This window comes from Chiloscyllium plagiosum, chromosome 14, assembly GCF_004010195.1.
Source record: "Chiloscyllium plagiosum isolate BGI_BamShark_2017 chromosome 14, ASM401019v2, whole genome shotgun sequence".
Taxonomy (NCBI): Eukaryota; Metazoa; Chordata; class Chondrichthyes; order Orectolobiformes; family Hemiscylliidae; genus Chiloscyllium; species Chiloscyllium plagiosum.
In genome coordinates this window covers 9,890,037-9,911,611 of record NC_057723.1, presented here as the reverse complement: position 1 = coordinate 9,911,611, position 21,575 = coordinate 9,890,037, and the positions used below count along the sequence as shown (strand labels likewise).

The following is a 21,575-nucleotide window of genomic DNA, read 5'->3' as shown; positions in this document are numbered from 1 at the left end:
CCCAGAAGAATGTTTTGGGGGCTTGGGTTCAAATCTTGCCATGGCAAATGGTGGAATTTGTATGCAATTTTTTTTATTAAATCTGGATTTAAGAGTCAACTAATGACCATGAAACCACTAATGTCGTTTAGGGAGGGAAATCTGCCAACCTTATCTAGTCTGGCCTACATGTGACTCCATGCCCACAGCAATGTCGTTGACTCTCAACTGCCCTCAGAAATGACCAAGCAAGCCACTCAGTTGTATCAATCACTAGAAAGTTACAACAAAGGAATGAAACCAGACGGACCACCTGGCATTGATTTTGGAACCGGAAAAGACAATGGCAAAAACACAAACAGCCCTGTTGACCGGGCAAAGTCCTCCTTACCAACATCTGGATGTTAGTGCCAAAATTGGGAGAGCTATCTTACAGACGAGGAGAAGGTGAGGGCTGCAGATGCTGGAGATCAGAGCTGAAAATGTGTTGCTGGAAAAGCGCAGCAGGTCAGGCAGCATCCAAGGAACAGGAGAATCGATGTTTCGGGCATAAGCCCTTCTTCAGCCTTTCCTGAAGAAGGGCTTATGCCCGAAACGTCGATTCTCCTGTTCCTTGGATGCTGCCTGACCTATCTTACAGATGAGACAAGGAAGGGCCTAACATAGTCATTCTTACGGAATCACCTTACAGGTAACATCCCAGACACCACCATTACCATTCCTGGATATGTCTTGTCCCACCAGCAGGACAGACCCAGCAGAAGTGGCAGCACAGTGGGATACAGTCGGGAGGGAGTTGCTCAGGGAGTTCCTTGACATCGACTCCGGACCCCATGAAGTCTCATGGCTTCAGGCTAAACATGGGCAAGGAAACCTCTTACTGGTTACCACGTACCGTCCTCCTTCGGCTGATGGATCAGTACTCCTCCATGCTGAACAACACTTGAGGAAGCATTGAGAGTGGCGAGGGTGCAAAATGTCCTCTGGGTGAGGGATTTCAATGTCCACCACCAAGAGTGGCTCAGTAGCAGCATTACTGATCGAGCTGGTCGGGTCCTAAAGGATATAACTGCGAGACTGGGTCTGCAGCAGGTGGTGAAGGAACCAACAAGAGGAGAAAACACATCTGACCTCATCCTTACTGGCTGCAGAAGCCTCTGTCCATGACAGTATCGGTGAAAGTGACCACCACACTGTCCATCTGGAGACAAACTCCCACCCTCACATTGAGAATACCCTCCATCGTGTTGTGTGGCACTATCACCGTGCTAAATGGGACAGACTTCGAACCAATCTGGCAGCTCAAGACTGGACATCCATGAGGCGCTGTGGGCCATCAACAGCAGCAGAACTGTAGTCCAGCACAATCTGTAATCTCATGGCCCGGTATATCCCCCACTCAACCATTACCATCAAGCCAGGGGATCAACCCTGGGTCAATGGAGAGTGCAGGAGGGCATGCCAGGAGCAGCATCAGGCATACCTGAAATTGAGGTGTCAACCTGGTGAAGCTACCAAACAGGACTACCTGTGTGCCAAATGGCATAAACAGCAAGTGATAGACAGAGCTAAGTGATCCCACAACCAACGGATCAGATCTAAGCTCTGCACTCCTTCCACATCCAGCTGTGAATGGTGGGAGACAATTAAACAAATCACTGGAGGAGGAGACTCTACAAATATCCCCAACCTCAATGATGGAAGAGCCCAGCACATCAGGGCAAAAGATAAGTCTGATGCATTTGCAACAATCTTCAATCAGAAGTGTGGAGTGGATGATCGGGCTCTCCAATGGTCCCCAGTATCACAGATACCAATCTCCAGCTAATTCGATTCACTCCACGTGATATCAAGAAACAGCTGGAGGTGCTGGTTACTGCAAAGGCAATAGGCCCTGATAACATTCTGGCAATAGTACTGAAGACGTGTGCTCCAGAACCTGCTGCTCCCCGAGCCAAGCTCTTCCATTACAGTTACAGCACTGACATCTACCTGACAATGTGGAAAATTCTTCAGCTATGTCCTGTACATAAAAGGCAGGGCAAATCCAACCCTATTACCACCAATCAGTCTACTCTCCATCATCAGTAACATGATGGAAGGGCTATCAAGCAACACCTGCTCAGCAATCAATCTGCTCAGCAACAATCTGCTCAGTGACGCCCAGTTTGGGTTCCCCCAGGGTCACGCAGCTCCTGACCTCATTACGGCATTGGTTTAAACATGGACAAAAGAGCTGAATTCCAGAGGGAAGGGGAGAGTGGCAGCCCTTGACATCAAGGCCATGTTTGACTGAGTATGGCATCAAGGAGCATTGGCAAAACTGGAATCAATGGGTATCAGGGGGCAAACACTCCGCTGGTTAGAGTCATACCTGGCACAATGGAAGATGGTTGTGGAGGGTCAGTCATCTCAGCTCCAGGACATCTCTGCAGGAGTCCCTCAGGGTAGTGTCCTAGGCCGAACAATCTTCAGCTGCTTCATCATTAGGTCAGAAGTGGGGATGTTCACCGATGATTGCACAATGTTCAGTACCATTTGCAATTCCTCAGATACTGAAGCAGTCCGTGCTCAAACGCAACAAGATCTGGACAATATCCAGGGCCTGGGCTGACAAGCGGCAAGTAATATTCACACCACACAAATGCCAGACAATGACCGTCACCAATAAGAGACACTCTAACCACCGCTCTTTGATATTCAATTGTATTACCATCACTGAATACCCCACTGTCAATTTCCTTGGGGTTACCATTGACCAGAAACTCAACTGGATTCACTACATGAACACAGAGGATACAAGAGCAGATCAGAGACGAGGGATACTGCGGCACATAACTCTCCTCCTGACACCCCAAAGTCTATCCACCATCTACAAGGCACAAGTCAGGAGTCTGATGGAACGCTTTTCCAACTTGCCTGGGTGGGAGCAGCTGTAACAACATTCAAGAAGCTTGACACCATCCAGGACAAAGCAACCCGCTTGATTGGCACCACATCTACAAATATTAATCCCTCCACCACTGACGCTCATTCGCAGCAGCGTGTACTATCTACAAGATGCACTGCAGAAATTCACCAAAGTTTCTTAGGCAGCACCTTCCAAACCGACAGCCACTTCCACCTAGGACAAGGGCAGCAGGTACTTGGGAACACCACCACCTGCAAGTTTCCATCCAAGCCACTCACCATCCTGACTTGGAAATATACTGCCATTCCTTCACAGTTGTTGGGTCAAAGTCCTGGAATTCCCTCCCTACTGGCATTGTGGGTCAACCCATGGCAAGTGGACTGTAGCAGTTCAAGAAGGCAGCTCACCACCACCTTCTCAAGGGCAACTAGGGATGGGCTATCAATGCTGGCTGGAGAGTGATCCTAAAGCCCACAAATGAATTTTAAAAAGGTTGCCATATTAAGACTGAGATAAAGAAGAATTTCTTTTCTCTGAGGATTTGTGAGTCTGTGAAAATTCATGCCACAGAAACGTCTGGAGTAAGAATCCTTGTATATATTTAAGGCTGAGATAAATTCTTGATCAGTCGGGGAACCGAGGGTTATTGGGAAAGGACAGGAAAGTGGACATGAGGAGTGTTGGACCAGCCATGATCTTACTGAAAGGCGGGGAAGACTCAAGGGGCCAAACAGCTTATTCTTATTTCACTAACAGATTGGAGATACCCAAATGGGTTTTAATGACAATCAATAGTAGTTTTGTGACACCATTACTGAGGCAAGACTTAGCTTCCAGTTTTACTCTGTGTATTTAACTTCCAATAGCAGCCATAGTGAGATGTGAATCCAAAACCCCAGAGCATGTGACTTGGTCATTAGTTCAGTGATATTACCACGATGTCACCATTATCCCATAGCCACTAACACTTGGCATTGATCACCCTGAGTTAGACTGGCATCAGTAAATGGGACCAGATCTTCATTCCATCTCTAACACAGCGTGAACAACATCATGTATGAATTTCTACACCAGTGCAGTGCCAGCTACATTGGCCCTATGGCCCAATGATTGGATGGTCAAAACAAACCGCATGTTCCTTTTGGTTATTTGCAATAAGCTGTATCCAGATTGGAAAACCTGAAACAAATTACTCACTGATGTGGTTCTGCTGCCTTTGCTCAACAATGCTGAGTGCATGGGTCACTAACTAACAACTTATTTAAGATAATCAGTTGAACTTATAACAAGATTTGTTTGCACTTGCTGCAAGTGACCTACTTTTATAAGTAGCGAGCGCTGGTCTGCAAACAAAAGGAATATGTTCAAACCTTGCGCCTCTTCTACATGACCCAGGAGCTCAGGGAGCCTGTAGTTCTCTATTGCTTTCTCCCTGACAATACCCTGGTCAATCAGAGTCAACTTGTCAACAAATTGGCATCCTTTTCTCTTTCCTATACATGCTTGCGATCATTTGAATCTTAGCATTCTTGAGTTTGCCATGACAAATGCAGAATGAAAACCTCAGAAATATCTCTCCCACTCTCTTCAGCATGATTCAGGTTCTGTTGGACTAAGTGAACGATGTGTGACTGTAAGCTTTCCACGCAGCTGTGTAGAACTCAAAAGAATCTCAAAGCTAACAACTTGCACATCATCACTAACATCACAAAACTTCCCCAGAAACTTCACAGTGTGTTGTTAGAGAGAAACTAACTCCGAGCCACATATTGAGCTGTTAGGACCAGTGTCTCAAGGTTTTGCTGCAATGAAGCTTCCCCAGTAGAGTTTAAGGAGAAGTTTAAATGAGGAGGAGAGAGTTCTAGAGGCAGAGAGATTCAGAGAAGGAATTCCAATGCTTAGGGCCCAGCCAGAATTAGAGGAGGGTAATTTTGGAGGGTTATAGGGCTGGAGGAGGTAGTATAGGCTGAGAGGCACTGTCCATCAGCAAAAAGAAGCCTGCTTGATTGGCACCTTGTTGCTGGATTTGTATCCACTCAGGTCATCACTGGTACACAGTGGCAGCCATGTCACCATTCCCAAGATGCACTGCAGTATCTTGCTCAGGCCCATTTGAAAACACCTCCCAAACATGTGACCTCCGTGAACCGAGGAACATGGGAGCAGCAGCTGCATGGGAGCACCACCACCTGGAAGTTCCCCTCCAATCCACTCACCATCCTGATTTGGAAATATACCACCTTTCCTTCACTGTCACTGGGTCAAAATTATGGAATTCCCTCCTTAACAGCTTTCTGGATGTATGTTCACTACTGAACCGCAGAGGTTCAAGAAAATGGCTCACCACCATATTCTTAAGTAGAAATTAGGGATGGGAATAAATGTTGGCTTTCCCCATGAGGTCTGGTTTGAACATGCTCAGCAAAGGAGATGGAGTAGGCCTTTGTCGCAAGAATTTTAAAATGAGCTATTCATAATATATACATAACAGAGGGAGGTCCATAGAACATAACAGCGCAGCACAGGCCCTTCGGCCCTCGATGTTGTGCCGACCTGTGAAACCAATCTGAAGCCCATCTAACCTACACTATTCCATTCTCATCCATATGTTTATCCAATGCCCATCTAAATGCCCTTAAAGTTGGAGAGTCTACTACTATTGCAGGTAGGGTGTTCCATGCCCCTACTACTCTCTGAGTAAAGAACCTTCCTCTGACATCTGTCCTATATTCAATTCCCGACTCAGGCGACTAACTGTGTGGAGTTTGCACATTCTCCCCGTGACTGCGTGGGTTTCCTCCGGGTGCTCCGGTTTCCTCCCATAGTCCAAAGATGTGCAGGTCAGGTGAATTAGCCATGCTAAATTGCCCGTAGTGTTAGGTAAGGGGTACATGTAGGGGTATGGGTGGGTTCCGCTTCGGCGGGTCGGTGTGGACTTGTTGGGCCGAAGGGCCTGTTTCCACACTGTCAGTAATCTAATCTAATATCTATCACCCCTCATTTCAAAGCTATGTCCCTGTAGGAACATCTTACCATTAGGATTTCTACACATTGCTCATCACATAACCTGATGTCATCAGCTTCCATTATACAACACCTCTCCCCAAGTATTCATTCTGCCTTGGACTCTTTACATTTTTATTGGTTAACCTGTGTCCCAGTCTTCTTCCGAATGAGTATCTTACGGAGTGGTGTCAATAGCTGGGCGTGTTCTCTGGACAGGAATGGGAGAATGGGAGGACTTTTTCTTCAGAGTAATGAGGAACCTTGTCTGTTCTTCTTTTCTCGAGGGGAAGTGTCCCATAATGGATTGTCTTCCTGGGTCTGCATGGACCCCAAGCTGGATTCCATACTTGATAGATCTTCCAAGGCTTGTGTCATTTTTATTCTGCTGACTAATGATGGTTCCTCCTCAGGCTCTGTGTTGTACTGAATCATTGTCACCACGCCAATAAGAACTAACAATCAGTGAAATTTCACAACAGATCTGGGAGAGACCTACACAGAGGGTGGTGTGTGTATGGAATGAGCTGCCATGAGGAAGTCTGGAGGCTGGTACAATTGCAACATTTAAAAGGCATCTGGATGGGTATACGAATAGGAAGGGTTTAGAGGGATACAGCAAATGGGACTAGGTTAGCTTAGGATATCATGGACGAGTTGGACCAAAGGGTCTGTTTCTGTGCTGTACATCTCTATGACTCTATGGCTCAATGTCTCTTCTCCAGGGGTGCTAACTGTAAATTGAATAAACTTGGGCTCCCTGGCATGCCCTATTGCTGAACTGGGTTAAACTATCTTTATGGTCCTTTAGTGGTCACGCATCCCTGCTCCTCTACCACACTCAGTTACTCTTCAAAGAGCAGTGTGAGGTCTCCTGCTTTGACAAGTTGCCATGGTGAGTAGTTCTGTACTCTGCACGTTCTTCTCCCTGCTCCCCTGAAGGGCAGCACAGGTCTGGGACAAGTTCCTGTGGCTGCTTGTGTCAGTCATCTTTGATGGTGGATGCTTCCAAGTGCCCTGGATCGGGTTTGATTTCTCCCTGCTGCCAGGAGTTCTGAGGTCACACAAGCCTTCCTGCTCCACAAAGAGTCACGTTGATTCTGAAGGACGTAGACTGGTCTGTGAAATCTTCCATCCCCTGTGCTGAGGTCATGCAGCCTAAGACTTTCAGTGAGGCACCCTCCAGGCTGTGTAGGCAGACCATGGAGGGCTGGAGGAAATCTGCTCTCAGCCAATGCACAGCGTCAGAGGATATGAGACGGCCACTCCAGGTCAAGTTTAAATGTTTGTCTTATAGCCATTGACAGAGAAATCTGCACTCCAGAAATCCTGTGTCACCTCCACCACCTCTCCCGGGAAAGACTTTACAGATGACTCTGAGCCTCCTCTTCCCTTGGATCTGTGTGGTTCAGATGAGGACCTGTTTTGGAGGCAGAGGCTTCTTGCTGTGGTATGCCACTTTGAAATGCACTTTTCTCCCATAGCCCATGGCACTGCATGTTTGGCAGGACATACTGTGTCAGCAAACATGTGTTGATCTTCAACTGTTACTGGTTGGTTGCTGAAATGGAAGTATGAGTTAATACTAATTCCAGATCTACTCGTCTGATTTCCTGTTTCCATATTGAGATGATGAGTAAATTTCTATGTAGTTCAGTTCAACAATTCTCCGAACTGGCTTCACCAGGTCCATACTTGATGTTGGTGCTGAGATAGTTCACTTAGTTAATTTTGTGCTGTTAAATTGTTCGGTGTAATTTTTTTTCCCCCTAAATCCTACTGCTTGTGTTAGCCCACTAAACTAACAATTTGACATTGCAGCAAACATCAACTCTGAGAATGGGTGGGAGAGAGAGCCATTTACTCCCCAATTACATTCCAACACAGAAATGTTCGGCATGCTGCGTGCTGGCATTTAATTAATATCAAACAAAATGTGCGATTTTCAATTCATTTGACACATGGACTTGTTTGTGGAACATCCCTCAAGGATGTCTTTGAATCTTCGAAATTTGGAGGCTTTTTTTATTCTTGACACAGGATGTGAGCATCAATGACACGGTCAGCATTTATTACCCATTCCTAATTGTCCTCAAGAAAATGATGATGAACCACTTTCTTGAACTGCATCAGTCCTTGAGATTGAGGGACACTCACATGGTTGTTGAGAAGGGAGTTCCGGGATTCTGAGCCAGTGCCAGTGAAGGATCAATGATAAAGTTCCAAGTCAAAATGGTGATTGGTTTGGAAAGGAACTTTCACACAGTGGCCTTCCCATATAACTGCTGCCTTTGTCCATCTAAATCAAAGAGGTTGGGGCTTGGAAAGTGCTGTCATAGGGGCATTGGTGAGTTACTGCAGTCCATCTTGCAGAAGGTAAACACTGCTGTAACTGTGCACATCGATGATGGGAATCCAAAGTTAACAGGCATATTCTAGTATGGAGCTGAAAAGGTGTTGCTGGAAAAGCGCAGCAGGTCAGGCAGCATCCAAGGAACAGGAGAATCGATGTTTCGGGCATAAGCCCTTCTTCAGGAATGAGGAAAGTGCGTCCAGCAGGCTACGATAAAAGGTAGGGAGGAGGGACTTGGGGGAGGGGCATTGGAAATGCAATAGGGTAACTAAACCTCAGAACAACTTCCCTGTTTTTGTACTCAATATCTTTATGAAACCCAAGATCCAAGCACATCTAATGATGCTCTGTGGCTGCACACACACTGCTGAGAACAAATAGGAATATTGTGACTTCCTCTAATTGCCTGGAACACAGCCCCACGAGGAAAGCTGACCTTTCTACTTTGAGATGGCCTCCAACGCTCCAGGGAAAACAGCCCTAACCTATTCATGGTGGCTCAGTGGTTAGCAATGCTGCCTCAAAGCACCAAGGACCTGGGTTCGATTCTAGCCTCAGGCAACTGTATGGAGTTTGCACATTCTCCCCATGTCTGCTTGGGTTTCCTCCCACAATCCAAAGATGTGCAGGTGAGGTGAATTGGCCATGCCAAATTGTCTATAGTGTTCAGGGATGTGTAGGTTAGGTGTATTAGTCAGCGATAAATGTAGAGTAATAGGGTAGGGGAATGTGTCTGGGACGGGTTACTCTTCAGAAGGCCAATGTGGACTTGTTGGGCCTAATGGCCTGTTTCTACACTGTAGGGATTCTATGAGAAATGCCCTTCAAAGGAGTCAGCATAAATGTGATGGGCTGGATGGCCTCTTTTCATGGGGCGGCACGGCGACTCAGTGGTTAGCACTGCTGCCTCACAGTACCGGGGTCTCAGCTTCGATTCCAGCCTCGGGCGGCTGTCTGTGTGGAGTTTGCACATTCTCTCTGTGTCTGTGTGGGTTTCCTCTGGGTGCTCCGGTTTCCTTCCACAGCCCAAAGGTGTGCGGGTCAGGTGAATTGGCCGTGCTAAATTGCCCATAGTGTTAGGTGCAATAGTCAGAGGGAAATGGGTCTGGGTGGGTTACTCTTCAGAGGGTCGGTGTGGACTGGTTGGGCCAAAGGGCCTGTTTCCACACTGTAGGAAATCTAATCTAATCTAATCTAATCATGCCTGGTATGTTTGTCAAACCCATTCGCCTGCCTTCTCCCTGTAACCCTTGACCCCCTTACTAATCAAAAAAACTATCTCTGTCTTAAATACACTCAATGACTTGGCCTCCACAGCCTTCTGCAGCATTGAGTCGTACAGATTCACCCCACTCTGGCTGAAGAAATTCCTCCTCATCTCAGTGCTAAAGACTGTTCCTTTACTCTGAACCTGTGAACTAATCTCTCCTGCTGGACGCAATATATTCTCCACGCCCACTGTATTCATGCCTCTCAGTGTTCTAACCCTCAACCTCCGAAACACCGAAAGCAGCACTCTGAAAGCTTGTGATTTCAAGGAAACCTGTTGGACTATAACCTGGTGTCGTGTGACTTCTGACATTTTATACCAAGACCGATGCCATTAATCTATATCAGGAAAAGCAAGGGTCCCAAGATTAGTGAACTTCACCACTGGCCTTCCTCGGCCCAAAAAATATCCATTGACCATTATTTTCTGTATCGATATTATATTGTATGTTCTCTCCTTACTATTACCTTGCCAATTCCACCTTGCTACTGTCTCTTTTAATCCATGATGTATCACTTCCCTCACAAATCTATTGGGTGACAGTGTACCAAAGGTCTTTTGGAAATTGTTGCATATGACACACCTACAACCTTACTCTCATCGAGCTGTACTGTTACCTCTTTAAAAAGCCCCAGTGAGTTAGGTAAATATTTCCTTTTAGAAATCCATGTTGACTCTTCCTAATCAACTGATCTTTAACTGATCCACTATCAATCAACCTGGAGGGATACAGAAGCTCAGTAACTACAATTCTTGGGTTGCTCTGATTTTATGATTCCAGGTGCAGAGTCGGGAAAGCCAATGGCCAATGGATTTCGAAAGGCCTTTGACAAGGTTTGTTCAGGAGGCTGCCAAATAAGATAATCCAAGAGGCAAGGTACTGACATGGAGACAGGATTGGCAGAAGGCAGAGAGTGAGGATAAAGGGCTTTTTTCAGGATGGCAGCCGGTGACAAGTGGAGTTCCACAGGGGTCAGTGTTGGGATCACAACTATTCACGTTTTACAGTAATGATCTGGACATTGTTAAATTTGAAGATTAGTGGAGGGACAGGTAGAGTTGAGAAGGTGGGGAGAGCTACAGAGGGACTTGGATAACTAGGAAAGTGGGCAAAGAAGTGGCAACTGGAATACAATGTGGGAAAGTGTGAGGTTATGCACTTTGTTTGGAAGAATAGAGGTGTAGACTATTTTCTAAATGGGGAAAGGCTTTGGAAATCTGAAGCACAAAGGGACTTAGGAGTCCTAGTTCAGGATGCTGTTAAGGTTAACAGGCAAGTTATTGGTTACAATAATTTGTTCATGGAAAGAATCTGTGTGGATATCCTTCTAACCTGAATTAGATATTTGGGTAAAATACAGTAATTTGGTGCTTCAATCAAATTTTCACATTTGCTCTGGGAATAGTGGGCTCTACTCTCAATGCCAAGTGGGGAGTCATGATATACAGCGATTATGAAGAAGCTCAGTAGATAGGTTTCTCTCTTTTGAGTTCTACCTACACATCCATATGACACAATGACAGTCAGCATGCTTATGGCACTCTTCAGATCATATACTAAAGTTTTAAGCAAATATTTGCTACATTGTGAAATTATCCTTCATTTGATTTCTCCCCTTGATTTCAAAGAACAGAAAATGAAAGTTGCGCCCGGAGTGAAAATTGACAACAAACTCCAATTCTCACTTGCATTTCTATTAAATACAGAACTGGAAAGGTCAAGTAAAATGCCAGTCATTAGAAATTAGATTCTCACCCCCACCCAAAAAGTATGGAGAATTTTTTTTTAAAACTTATTCATGAGAATGTAGGTATCGCAGGCTAGACCAGCAGTTAATGTCCATTCCTAACTCTCCAGGGGGTCGTTAAGAATCAAACACATTGCTGTGGCTTTGGAGTTATGTGTAGGTCAAATCACGTAAAGCTGGCAGTTTCCTTCCCTAAATGATATTAGTGAACCAGATGAGTTTTTCCCCCTGAGAATTGACATCGGTCTCACGATACTCTTAATTCCAGATTGTTAATTGAATACAAGTTCTACCATAACAGGATTTGAACCCAGTACCTCAGATTATTACTGGTATCACTGGATTAATGGTCTAGGTGATAATACCACCAGGCCATTGCCTTACCCAGCAACACTAAGCCACTGCCTTATAAAGTTATAACCACACTTGGTGCCAATTTTCAACAACCAATCCATCAGACCAACCATGATCCACTTCATCCATTCCCTTTGAAAGGTTAATTATTTGCAATCACTGATTCAGAAAATTCGTGGCTTTAATTGATGAAACTCCAGAATGCCTTCTCTCAGTGACACAGGAAGGAAGGTTCCACTGAGAGAGACAACCAGACAAGCGATATTGTCATGAGCTCAGCCAAGAATTACTCAAAGAGAATTTTCTTCAAGTTATTCTCTTCCCTCATCAAAACCGTCAAGGCTTGGGATGAATGCCATAAATCGAATGTTGGTTCACCATATCACAGAACGGAACTATTGACTGAATGCAGAACATCTGCATGCTTGCATAATGAGGATGAAGAAGCATTTTTGTGTTGGAGGGATCACTGCATTGTAAGAGGGTCACTGGGATCTCCTCCAGGGCAGGAGGGACCTGTACACAAAGGACAGGGTGCAGCTGAACTGGAGGGGCATCAATATCCTTGCAGGGATGGGTGAATGGAAAGCAGAGCAATAGGTCAGCATGTGGAATGATGGAGAAGAAGGTAGAGGTTAGGTCTAAAGAACAGAACAGACCGGGCCATGTTAATGAACACAGCGAGAATGGCAAATAGACTCCCTTACTTTAGTGCAAGGAGTACACCAGGTGAGGCAGATGAGCTTAAAGCCTGGGTTACTACATGGAACTATGGTGTTGGAGCCGTTACCGAAACGTGGGTAGAGAAGGGTAGGACTGGCAGTTGAATGTTCAAGAGTTTATGTTTTAGGAGAGTTACAGAAGAACGTAAAAGGGCTGGGGAATTGCACTATTGATTAAGGAGAATGTCATAGCTGCATTGAGAGAGAACGTTTTGGAGGGTTCATCCAGTGAGACCATGTGGGTTGTACCCAGGAATAAGAAAGGTGCAGTCACTATGATGGGGTTATATTGTGCGCTGTTAATAGCTGGCACGAGATAGAGGAACAGATATGGAGTAATTCTGTTCGCCGAGCTGGAAGTTTTTGTTGCAAACGTTTCGTCCCCTGGTTAGGCGACATCATCAGTGCTTGGGAGCCTCCTGCGAAGCGCTTCTTTGATGTTTCCTCCGGTGTTTATAGTGGTCTGTCCCTGCCGCTTCCGGTTGTCAGTTTCAGCTGTCCACTGTAGTGGTTGGTATATTGGGTCCAGGTCGATGTGTTTGTTGATGGAGTTTGTGGATGAATGCCATGCCTCTACACATCGACCTGGACCCAATATACCAACCACTGCAGCGGACAGCTGAAACTGACAACCGGAAGCGGCAGGGACAGACCACTATAAACACTGGAGGAAACATCAAAGAAGCGCTTCGCAGGAGGTTCCCAAGCACTGATGATGTCGCCTAGCCAGGGGACGAAACGTTTGCAACAAAAACTTCCAGCTCGGCGAACAGAACCACAACAACGAGCACCCGAGCTACAAATCTTCGCACAAACTTTGAAGATATGGAGTAAATCATGGAAAGATGTAAAAACAACAGATTGTTGTAATGGGTGATTTTAACTTACAGGGCCATAGAGTCATACAGTATGGAAACAGATCTTTCAGTCTAACTTTTCCAAGTCAACGAAATATCCCAATCTGACCGAGTCCCATTTGCCAGCAGTTGGCCCATATCCCTCTAAACCCTTCCTATTCATAGACCCATCCAGGTTCCTTTGAAATGCTGTAAATGTATTCACCTCCACCATTTCCTCTGACAGCTCGTTCCATACACGTACCACCCTCTGTGTAGATCTCTCCAAGATCTGTGAAATTTCACTGATTGTTAGTTTTTATTGGATCAAACTCCGATTTCTACACGAAAAGGTTATTTCTCAAGTCCTTTTTAAATCTTTCCCCTCTCACATTAAACAAATGCCTTCTAGCTTTAGACTCCCTTGTCTATTTACCCTGTCCATGCCCCTCATGATTTTATAAACCTCCATAAGGACTCCCCTCAGGCTCTGACCCTCCAGGAAGAAAACAACCCAGCTTATTCAGCCTCTCCCTATAGCTCCTGATGAAGGGCTTTTGCCCGAAACGTCGGATGCTGCCTGAACTGCTGTGCTCTTCCAGCACCGCTAATCCAGAATCTGGTTTCCAGCATCTGCAGTCATTATTTTTACCTATAGCTCAAACTCTCTAGTCCTGGCAAGATTTGTAAATGTTTTCTGAACCCTTTCAAATTAAACAACATCCTTCCTACAGAAGGGTGACCAGAACTGTATGCAATATTCTAGAAGTAGCCTCATCGATGTCCTGTACAGCCACAACATAATGCCCCAACTTTTATCCTTAAAGTTCTGATCAATGAAGACAAGTGTGCCAAAAGCCTTCTTCACCAACCTGTCTACCTACAATGCCACTTTTAAGGACCAATGCATGAGCACCCCTAGATTTCTTTGTTCGGCAACACTCCCCAGGTCCCTCCTGTTTATTGTATAAGTCATGTCCTGGTTTGCCTTACCAAAATGTAACACCTCACATTTATCTAAATTAAACTCCATCAGCCACTCCTTGGTCCATTGGCCCATCTGATCAAGTCCCATTGCTCTCAGAGATGGTCATCTTCATTGTCCATGGCATTACCTACTTTGGTGTCACAGAGTAACTGAGTTGTACAGCATGGAAACAGACCCTTTGAGGGAGTGCTGCACTGTCAGAAGGACAGTCCTTCAATTGAGATATTCAACAAAATGCTATTATCAACAAAATGGTACAACAAAATGCTATTATCAGTGACGCCAATTGTACAACAAACAACTGTCACAAGAATCCATCTGGTCCATTACAATCTGTAAGAATATCCAATCCAGTCTATATGTGTTTCCAGACACACAGTGATGTCCCTGAGTCTTAGGTGCCCACTGAGTACGCAGGATACAGTAAAGAACCCAGCAAATTCCCAATTAAGAAGACTTGTGTTTCAGAACCAACTGTACCCTTATTCAAACTGTTCCAGTTCAGTTACAACATTGGCAACTATCTGACAATGTGGAAAATTGTCCATGGAAACCTGGTAACCCAAAAGAGGATAACTCCATTTGGCCATTTACTACCCATTCAGTCTGCTCTCAATCATCATTACTATCGTGCAATTAGTAATAGCTCAGTGATGTTCAGTTTGGATTCTGTCAGAGGCACCAGCTTCTCTTTATAGCCTTGGTCCAAGAGTCAAAATTCGCAGGTAAGCTGGGAGTGACTGCCATGACATCCAATGATTGATTTGACCAAACATTTGACCAAGAAAACTGGGCAAAATTGAAGTCAATGGGAAGGCTATCTACTGGTTAGGGTCACAACGATAGATGGTTGTGGTTATTGGAAAGCAATCCTCTCAATCAAAAGTTGTTTCTGCAAATCTTCCAGTTAATAGTGTGCTAGTCCCAGCCATCTTCAGCTGCTTTATTACTGGTCTGCGCTCCATCATTAGCTCCGTTGTGGGAATTTTGGCTAACGATTGCACAATGTTCAATATATTATTCACAACTCTTCAGATAATATAGCATGCGCCTGCATGGGGAATGATTTGGAGAACATTCAGGCTTGGGCTGACAAGTGGCAAGTAGCATTCATACCACACAAGTGCCAGGCAATGACTATCTCCAGCAAGAGAGAATGTAATCATTGCCCCTTGACTTTGAATAGCATTACCATTACTGAACCCCACATTGTCAACATCCTGGGGGTTACCATTGACCAGACACTGAATGGGACTAGCCATCGAAATGCTGTAGCTAAAAGAGCAGGCCTGAGGCTGTGGATAGCACATCCCATTAGTCTCAAAGATCTTTTAATGAGGAAATGTCAGAAATGCGATGGGATATTCTCCACTTGGCTGATTAAATGTGACTCCAACAAAACTCAAGAAACACAATACCATCCAGCACAAAGCAGTTGCTTGATTAGCACCCCATTCACCATCTTAAACATCCATTTCTTCCACCTCTGGCCCAGTGGCAGCAAGACGCACCATCTACAAAATGCCCTGAAGTTACTCTCCTGGTTTCTTTAACAGCACATTCCAAACTGTGTCCTCAACTACTAAGAAAGGTAAAGAGCAGCAGAGACAGGGAATACTACTGCTCAAACGTTCCTTTCCATGCTGACTTGGGACTATGTGCCATTTCTTCACCACTGCTGGATTAAAATCCTGGAATGGAACCCCTCCTAACAGTGGCCATGGGTATACAACCCTGCATTGGACTGCAGAAATTATAGAACGTGACTCACCACCGAAGTAAATTCAGGCCATGCAATAAATGTTGGGCTTGCCAATGACATTCAAGTCCTACAACCAAATAAGTATTTTTATAAAATCCAATTCCATTTTGGAGGTTACTGCTGAATCTAGAGACAAAAAAAAACTGCAGATGCTGGAATCCAAGGTGGACAAACATGAGGCTGAAAGAACCCAGCCGGCCAGGCAGCATCAGGAGCTGGAGAATTGATGTTTTGGGTGTAACTCTTTTTCAGCACTGAGGATGAGTGTAAGGGGAGCTGCAGATAAAGTCTTTGGGGGGAGGGTTTTGGGTGGGGAGAGAGGTGGAATGATGAGGTGGTGATGGGTGAACACAGTTAGAGAGTACGGCCTGGTTAGTCGATGGGAGAGAGTAATCCAGTCGGTAGCTAGAAGGAAGGGCTGGTTTCTCCTCATGTTTCACGTTGTGTATTCTAATCACAGCAAGCAAAATATTCTCAGTTCTCCCGGCAAGTTTACATACTGTTGTAAACCTGTGTTAACCAGTCCATCAACTAGCAGGAACAGCTTTTCCTTCTTTGTTCTGTTACAAGCCCTCAGAATTTGGAACACATTAACTGGAGGAGCAAGAGGATGCCATTTATAAACCTCTGCAGCTGATCTGTGTCTTATCTCTATCCACATGCCTTGCTTCTGTACCCTTGATTTTCTCTTGCTCAAATGCATCAAAGCTCCTCCTAAATTTCATTACTTTTAAAATGTTGTCCCTCAGGAATAAATATGGCGGCTTTGCTCAGAGTAATCCTGAACTAGAGAGAGCAACAGAACAGGTAATGTTCTGTTCCTGATCACTCCCCTGTGGTGTCTGTTGGAAGGTGTGCGCGTGGATCTGTTGGAGTGTGGGATCGGTAATTATTCAGAAGGGCCCTGTACTTTGTAACACTGTGGGAACAAATTGACAGGCCTGCAATAAAAGCTGCTGGTTTGTAAAGAGACGTGAACTGGCGATGGAATATGAAAGTGAAGAGCCAAGAAAACCCTCTGTAAAGCTTTAAGACCTCACTCAGAGTCGTGTATGTTATTGGACTATTTGCCAAATGAAGAATATTTGGGGTTTAGACCCTGGATTCATTGGGATTGAGCCTGACATTTAAAACTGAGTTTGACAGAACCTTGCTAATCAAAAGTATTGAGCAATACAGAACAAAGTCAGTTGTATGAAATCAGCTCTGCTTTCATTGAATGACAGAATGGAAATGAGGTTTTGAATGGCCTCTTCCTATCCTTACATGTGTGAAATATAGATGTATTAAGAAAAATGTGAAAAATTGAAGTTCGGGACAGATGGTGGCATAGTGATAATGTTATTAGATTTTACTCAGACTAATGTTGTTGAGATATGAGTTCAAAAACTCATTTAACAAATCTGATATTGAAAGTTAGTTTCGATAATCGTAATCATTAAATTATCATTGATTGTTGCAAAAACCCATATGATTCACTAGTGTCCCCTAGAGAAAGAGATCTGCCATCCTAATCTGGTCTAGATGCAGAGTTCCAGATGGAGGAAGAACGATGACAAGATATAGACTAGACGGATGCCTATCACTCCTGATTCCAATGTTCCCTAATAGCCTTGGGTGTGCACCTACAACAAATGGACTCCAATGGCTCAAGAAGTTAGCTCAGCACCAGGGTAACTAATGATGGGAAATAAATGTTTGCCCAACTCACATCACATGAACACATACATTTTATATGAATATTCTAGACCTTAGAGTGTAGGGTAACATGCCCAAGTGTGCAAATTCTAGAAAATATTGAAGAATTATGAGGGTCTGTCCTCTGAGCCAGGAGACCCAAGTCTCACCTTCTCCAGAAGTGTGTAATAATAATGAGTTAATGAGATTGATGAGAAAATATCTAGAAGAATTGTAAACTGTGAGGACAGTGAAAAACTACAACAGGACGCTGACAGTTGAGGTAAGCAAATTGATGGTAGATGAAGTTCAATGTAGACAGGTTAGACAATAAATTTCAGAAGAAAGAACATGAAGAGGGAAAGAAATTAAACAATGTGCAGAGACAGAGACATCTTATGTGTATATGTACTGGGCACAGTGGTTAGCACTGCTGCCTCACAGTGCCAGAGACCCGGGTTCAATTCCCGCCTTAGGCGACTGACTGTGTGGAGATTGCACATTCTCTCCGTGTCTGCGTGGGTTTCCTCCGGGTGCTCTGGTTTCCTCCCACAATCCAAAAATGTGCAGGTTAGGTGAATTGGCCATGCTAAATTGCCTGTAGTGTTAGGTGCAGGGGTAAATGTAGGGGAACGGGTTTGTGTGTGTGCGGGTCGGTGTGGACTTGTTGGGCCGAAGGGCCTGTTTCCACACTGTAAGTAATCTAATCTAATCTAAAGGTGGCAGGACAGATGGCGATAATAAAAATCCAGGATCCTAGACTTTATTAAGAGGGGTATAGAGAACAAGGTCAAAAAGAGCAAATTACTGCAGATGCTGGAATCTGTACTGAAAATAACAAATGTTGGAAATTACAACAGGTCAGAGAGTGTCCATGGAGAGAGAGAGAGAGAGAGCAAGCTAATGTTTTGAGTCTAGATGACACGCCATCAGAGCTGAAGTTCTGATGAAGAGTCATCTAGATGTGAAAAATTAGTTTGTTCTCTCTTCACGGATGCTGTCTGACCCGCTGTGATCTCCATCCTTTGCTGTTTTCAGCAAAGGGAGCATGCTGACCTTGTATGAGACATTCATTACAGCCCAGCTATATTATTGTGCACAGTTCTCAGCACGCCACACTACAAGGAAAGATGGAAACACATTGGAGAGACTGCTGAAGAGACATATAAACAAGATTCCAGGGATGAGAAACTTGAGGTATGAAACTAGTTTGGAGATATTTGGATAATTTGGAGATGGTTGATGGGAAATGTTCATCCTGGAGTTCAGTTACTAGTGGGGTACTGCAAGGATCTGTTTTGGGTCCTCTGCTGTTTATCATTTTTATAAATGACTTTGACGAGGGCATAGAAGGATGGGTTAGTAAATTTGCAGAGGACACTAAGGTGGTAGAGTTGTGAATAGTGCCGAAAGATGTTGCAGGTTAACAAAGGGACATAGATAAGCTGCAGAGCTGGGCTGAGAGTTGGCAAATGGAGTTTAGTGTGGAAAAGCATGAGGTGATTCACTTTGGAAGGAGTAACAGGAATGCAGAGTACTGGGCTAATAGTAAGATTCTTGGTTGTGTAGATGAGCAGAGAGAGCTTGATGTCCATGTGCATAGATCCCTGAAAGTTGCCACCCAGGTTAATAGAGTTGTTAAGAAAGTATATGGTGTGTTAGCTTTTATTAGTAGAAGGATTGAGTTTTGGAACAATGAGGTCATGCTGCAGCTGCACAAAATTCTGGTTAATGCATTATAGGAAGGATGTGGAAATGCTGGAAAGGGTTCAGAGGAGATTTATTAGAACGTTGCATGGAATGGAAGGCAGGTCTTACGAGGAAAGGCTGAGGGACTGTTTTCATTAGACAGAAGAAGGTTGAGGGGTGACTTAATTGAGACATATAAGATAATCAGAGGGTTAGATAGGGTGGACAGGGAGAGCCCTTTTCCTCAGATGGTGATGGCTAGCATGACAGGACACAGCTTTAAATTGGGGGGTGATAAATATAGGATAGATGTCAGAGGTAGTTTCTTTACTCAGAGAGTAGTGTGGGCATAGAACAACAATAGTAGACTCGCCAACTTTAAGAGCATTTAAATGGTCATCGGATAAACATATCGATGGAAATGGAATAGTATAGGATAGATGGGCTTTGGATTGGTTTCACAGATCAGCGCAACATCAAGGGCCGAAGGGCCTGTACTGCGCTGTAATGTTCTATATTCTATATTGAACTGTTTTTTTGGTACAGGATAAGAGGAGGTTAGATAGTAAATCACAAAATTTTGAGGGATGGAAGAACCTCTTCCCTCTCACCAAAGGATTAAGAATGAGAGGGTGCAGGTGCAAGATAATTTGCATAAAAAGCCAACATGAGGGAAGGGAAAGCTTTCTTCATACAGTAAGTAGTTAGAGTCGGGAATGTAACGTCAGCAAGTGTGGTGAAGGCAGGCTCAATCGAGGCGTTCAAAAGGAGTTGGGTAATTATTTAAGTAAAAACAATGTGCAGGATTATGAGGAAAAGGAACGAGAATGGCACAAATGTAACATTTCTTCTAAGAGCCAAACAGTCTCCCTCTGAGCCGTAACAATTCTGAGAGTTTGGACCAGTTCTTTGAAAGACCACTGCTCCTTCGCTTTCTCCTTGTATAATTTTTACATTTTCAATTTTTTATCCAATTCTTTTTTCAAAGTTATTACTGAATCTATTTGCCTTGCTCTTTCAGGCAGCACATTCCAGGTTCTGTGTAAACGGTCTCCTTGTGTAAAATTTTCTCATGTCAGCCTTAACTCTTCATTTAATTTAATTTCTATCCTCCGATTATTGGTTTCTGCCAATGGAAACACTTAGTCCTTATTCTTTCAAATTCCCAACATAATTTTTAGCATCTCAACTAAACCTCTCCACTTAACCTTCTCTGCTCCCAGTTCAGCCAGAGTGCACCAACACCACACACACACACACGCACACACGTACACACACGCACACACACACACACCGCACACATTAACCTACTGACGCACAACAGACACACACAACCATGCACACAGACCCATATACACATGCATACACACACACAAACACACACGCGCAAACACACACACACAGGCACACATTAACGTACAGACACACACACAACCACGCACACAGACTGTCACACACATGCATACACACACAACCATACACACAGTCACACACACGTGTACACACACACAGGCACACATAAACGTACAGACACACAACACACAACACACACACACACACATTCACTCACACAGTCGCGTATGGAGACACATCAATCTTACGGCACATCAGGAAGATTTGAGTGAATGGAAAGACAAGGTAGACAAAATATGTAACAGTAACATTCCTACCTGCCATGCAGGCAACCGGCAGGACAGCGAGGGCCAAGTATAGGTACATTGTCAGCTCAGTTATTGGGATAGAACTGATCAGGATGTTGCCCCCATTGTGAAAATCACTGAACTGATTCTTCATGGCTCAGCAGAAACTGCAACCTGACTTCTGCTTTTAATGGTCTGCTGAGAACATTTCTGACACATCCTCTGTCTCTCAGACATGATCCGAAAATAACCTGACCACTGACAGCTAAACCATTGACAGTGAACAGATAGCCACTGGCACCATGTAACGACGAGGATATAATAGCAACGTACGTTTTTTTAAAAAAAGATAAATCAACTTGTTCAGAGAGTCATGACACACATTTGTGGTCTGAGCCTTCTGTCCCAGAGGTAGGGACACTACCACTGTACTATAATCCCTACAGAATGCCTGTGTAACACTTCAACATTGCAAAACCTTCCAACTTGTCTCACAGGTACATCTCCAAACAAGATGTGATTCCCAGCCATCTAAGACAATATATGGGAAGATAACCAGAAGCTAGTTCAGGGGGATAGCCACTGTAGGTCAGGAGTTCTGGATAAACCTGATTCAGTATAACATAGGCAGGAGGAGATTAAT

General features: G+C 44.4%; 1 protein-coding gene across 1 annotated transcript in view; it reads right to left on the bottom strand.

Moving 5' to 3' along the window:
* LOC122556473 (mast/stem cell growth factor receptor Kit-like) overlaps window positions 1-21,099 on the bottom strand; it is a 61,532-nt gene extending 40,433 nt beyond the window's left edge. Inside the window, exon 1 of the mRNA XM_043703138.1 lies at window positions 20,963-21,099. Coding sequence (XP_043559073.1) covers window positions 20,963-21,086 — 124 coding nt within the window. The 5' untranslated portion in view covers window positions 21,087-21,099. The remainder of the gene's footprint in view (window positions 1-20,962) is intronic.
* Between the last annotated feature and the right edge of the window lie 476 nt (window positions 21,100-21,575).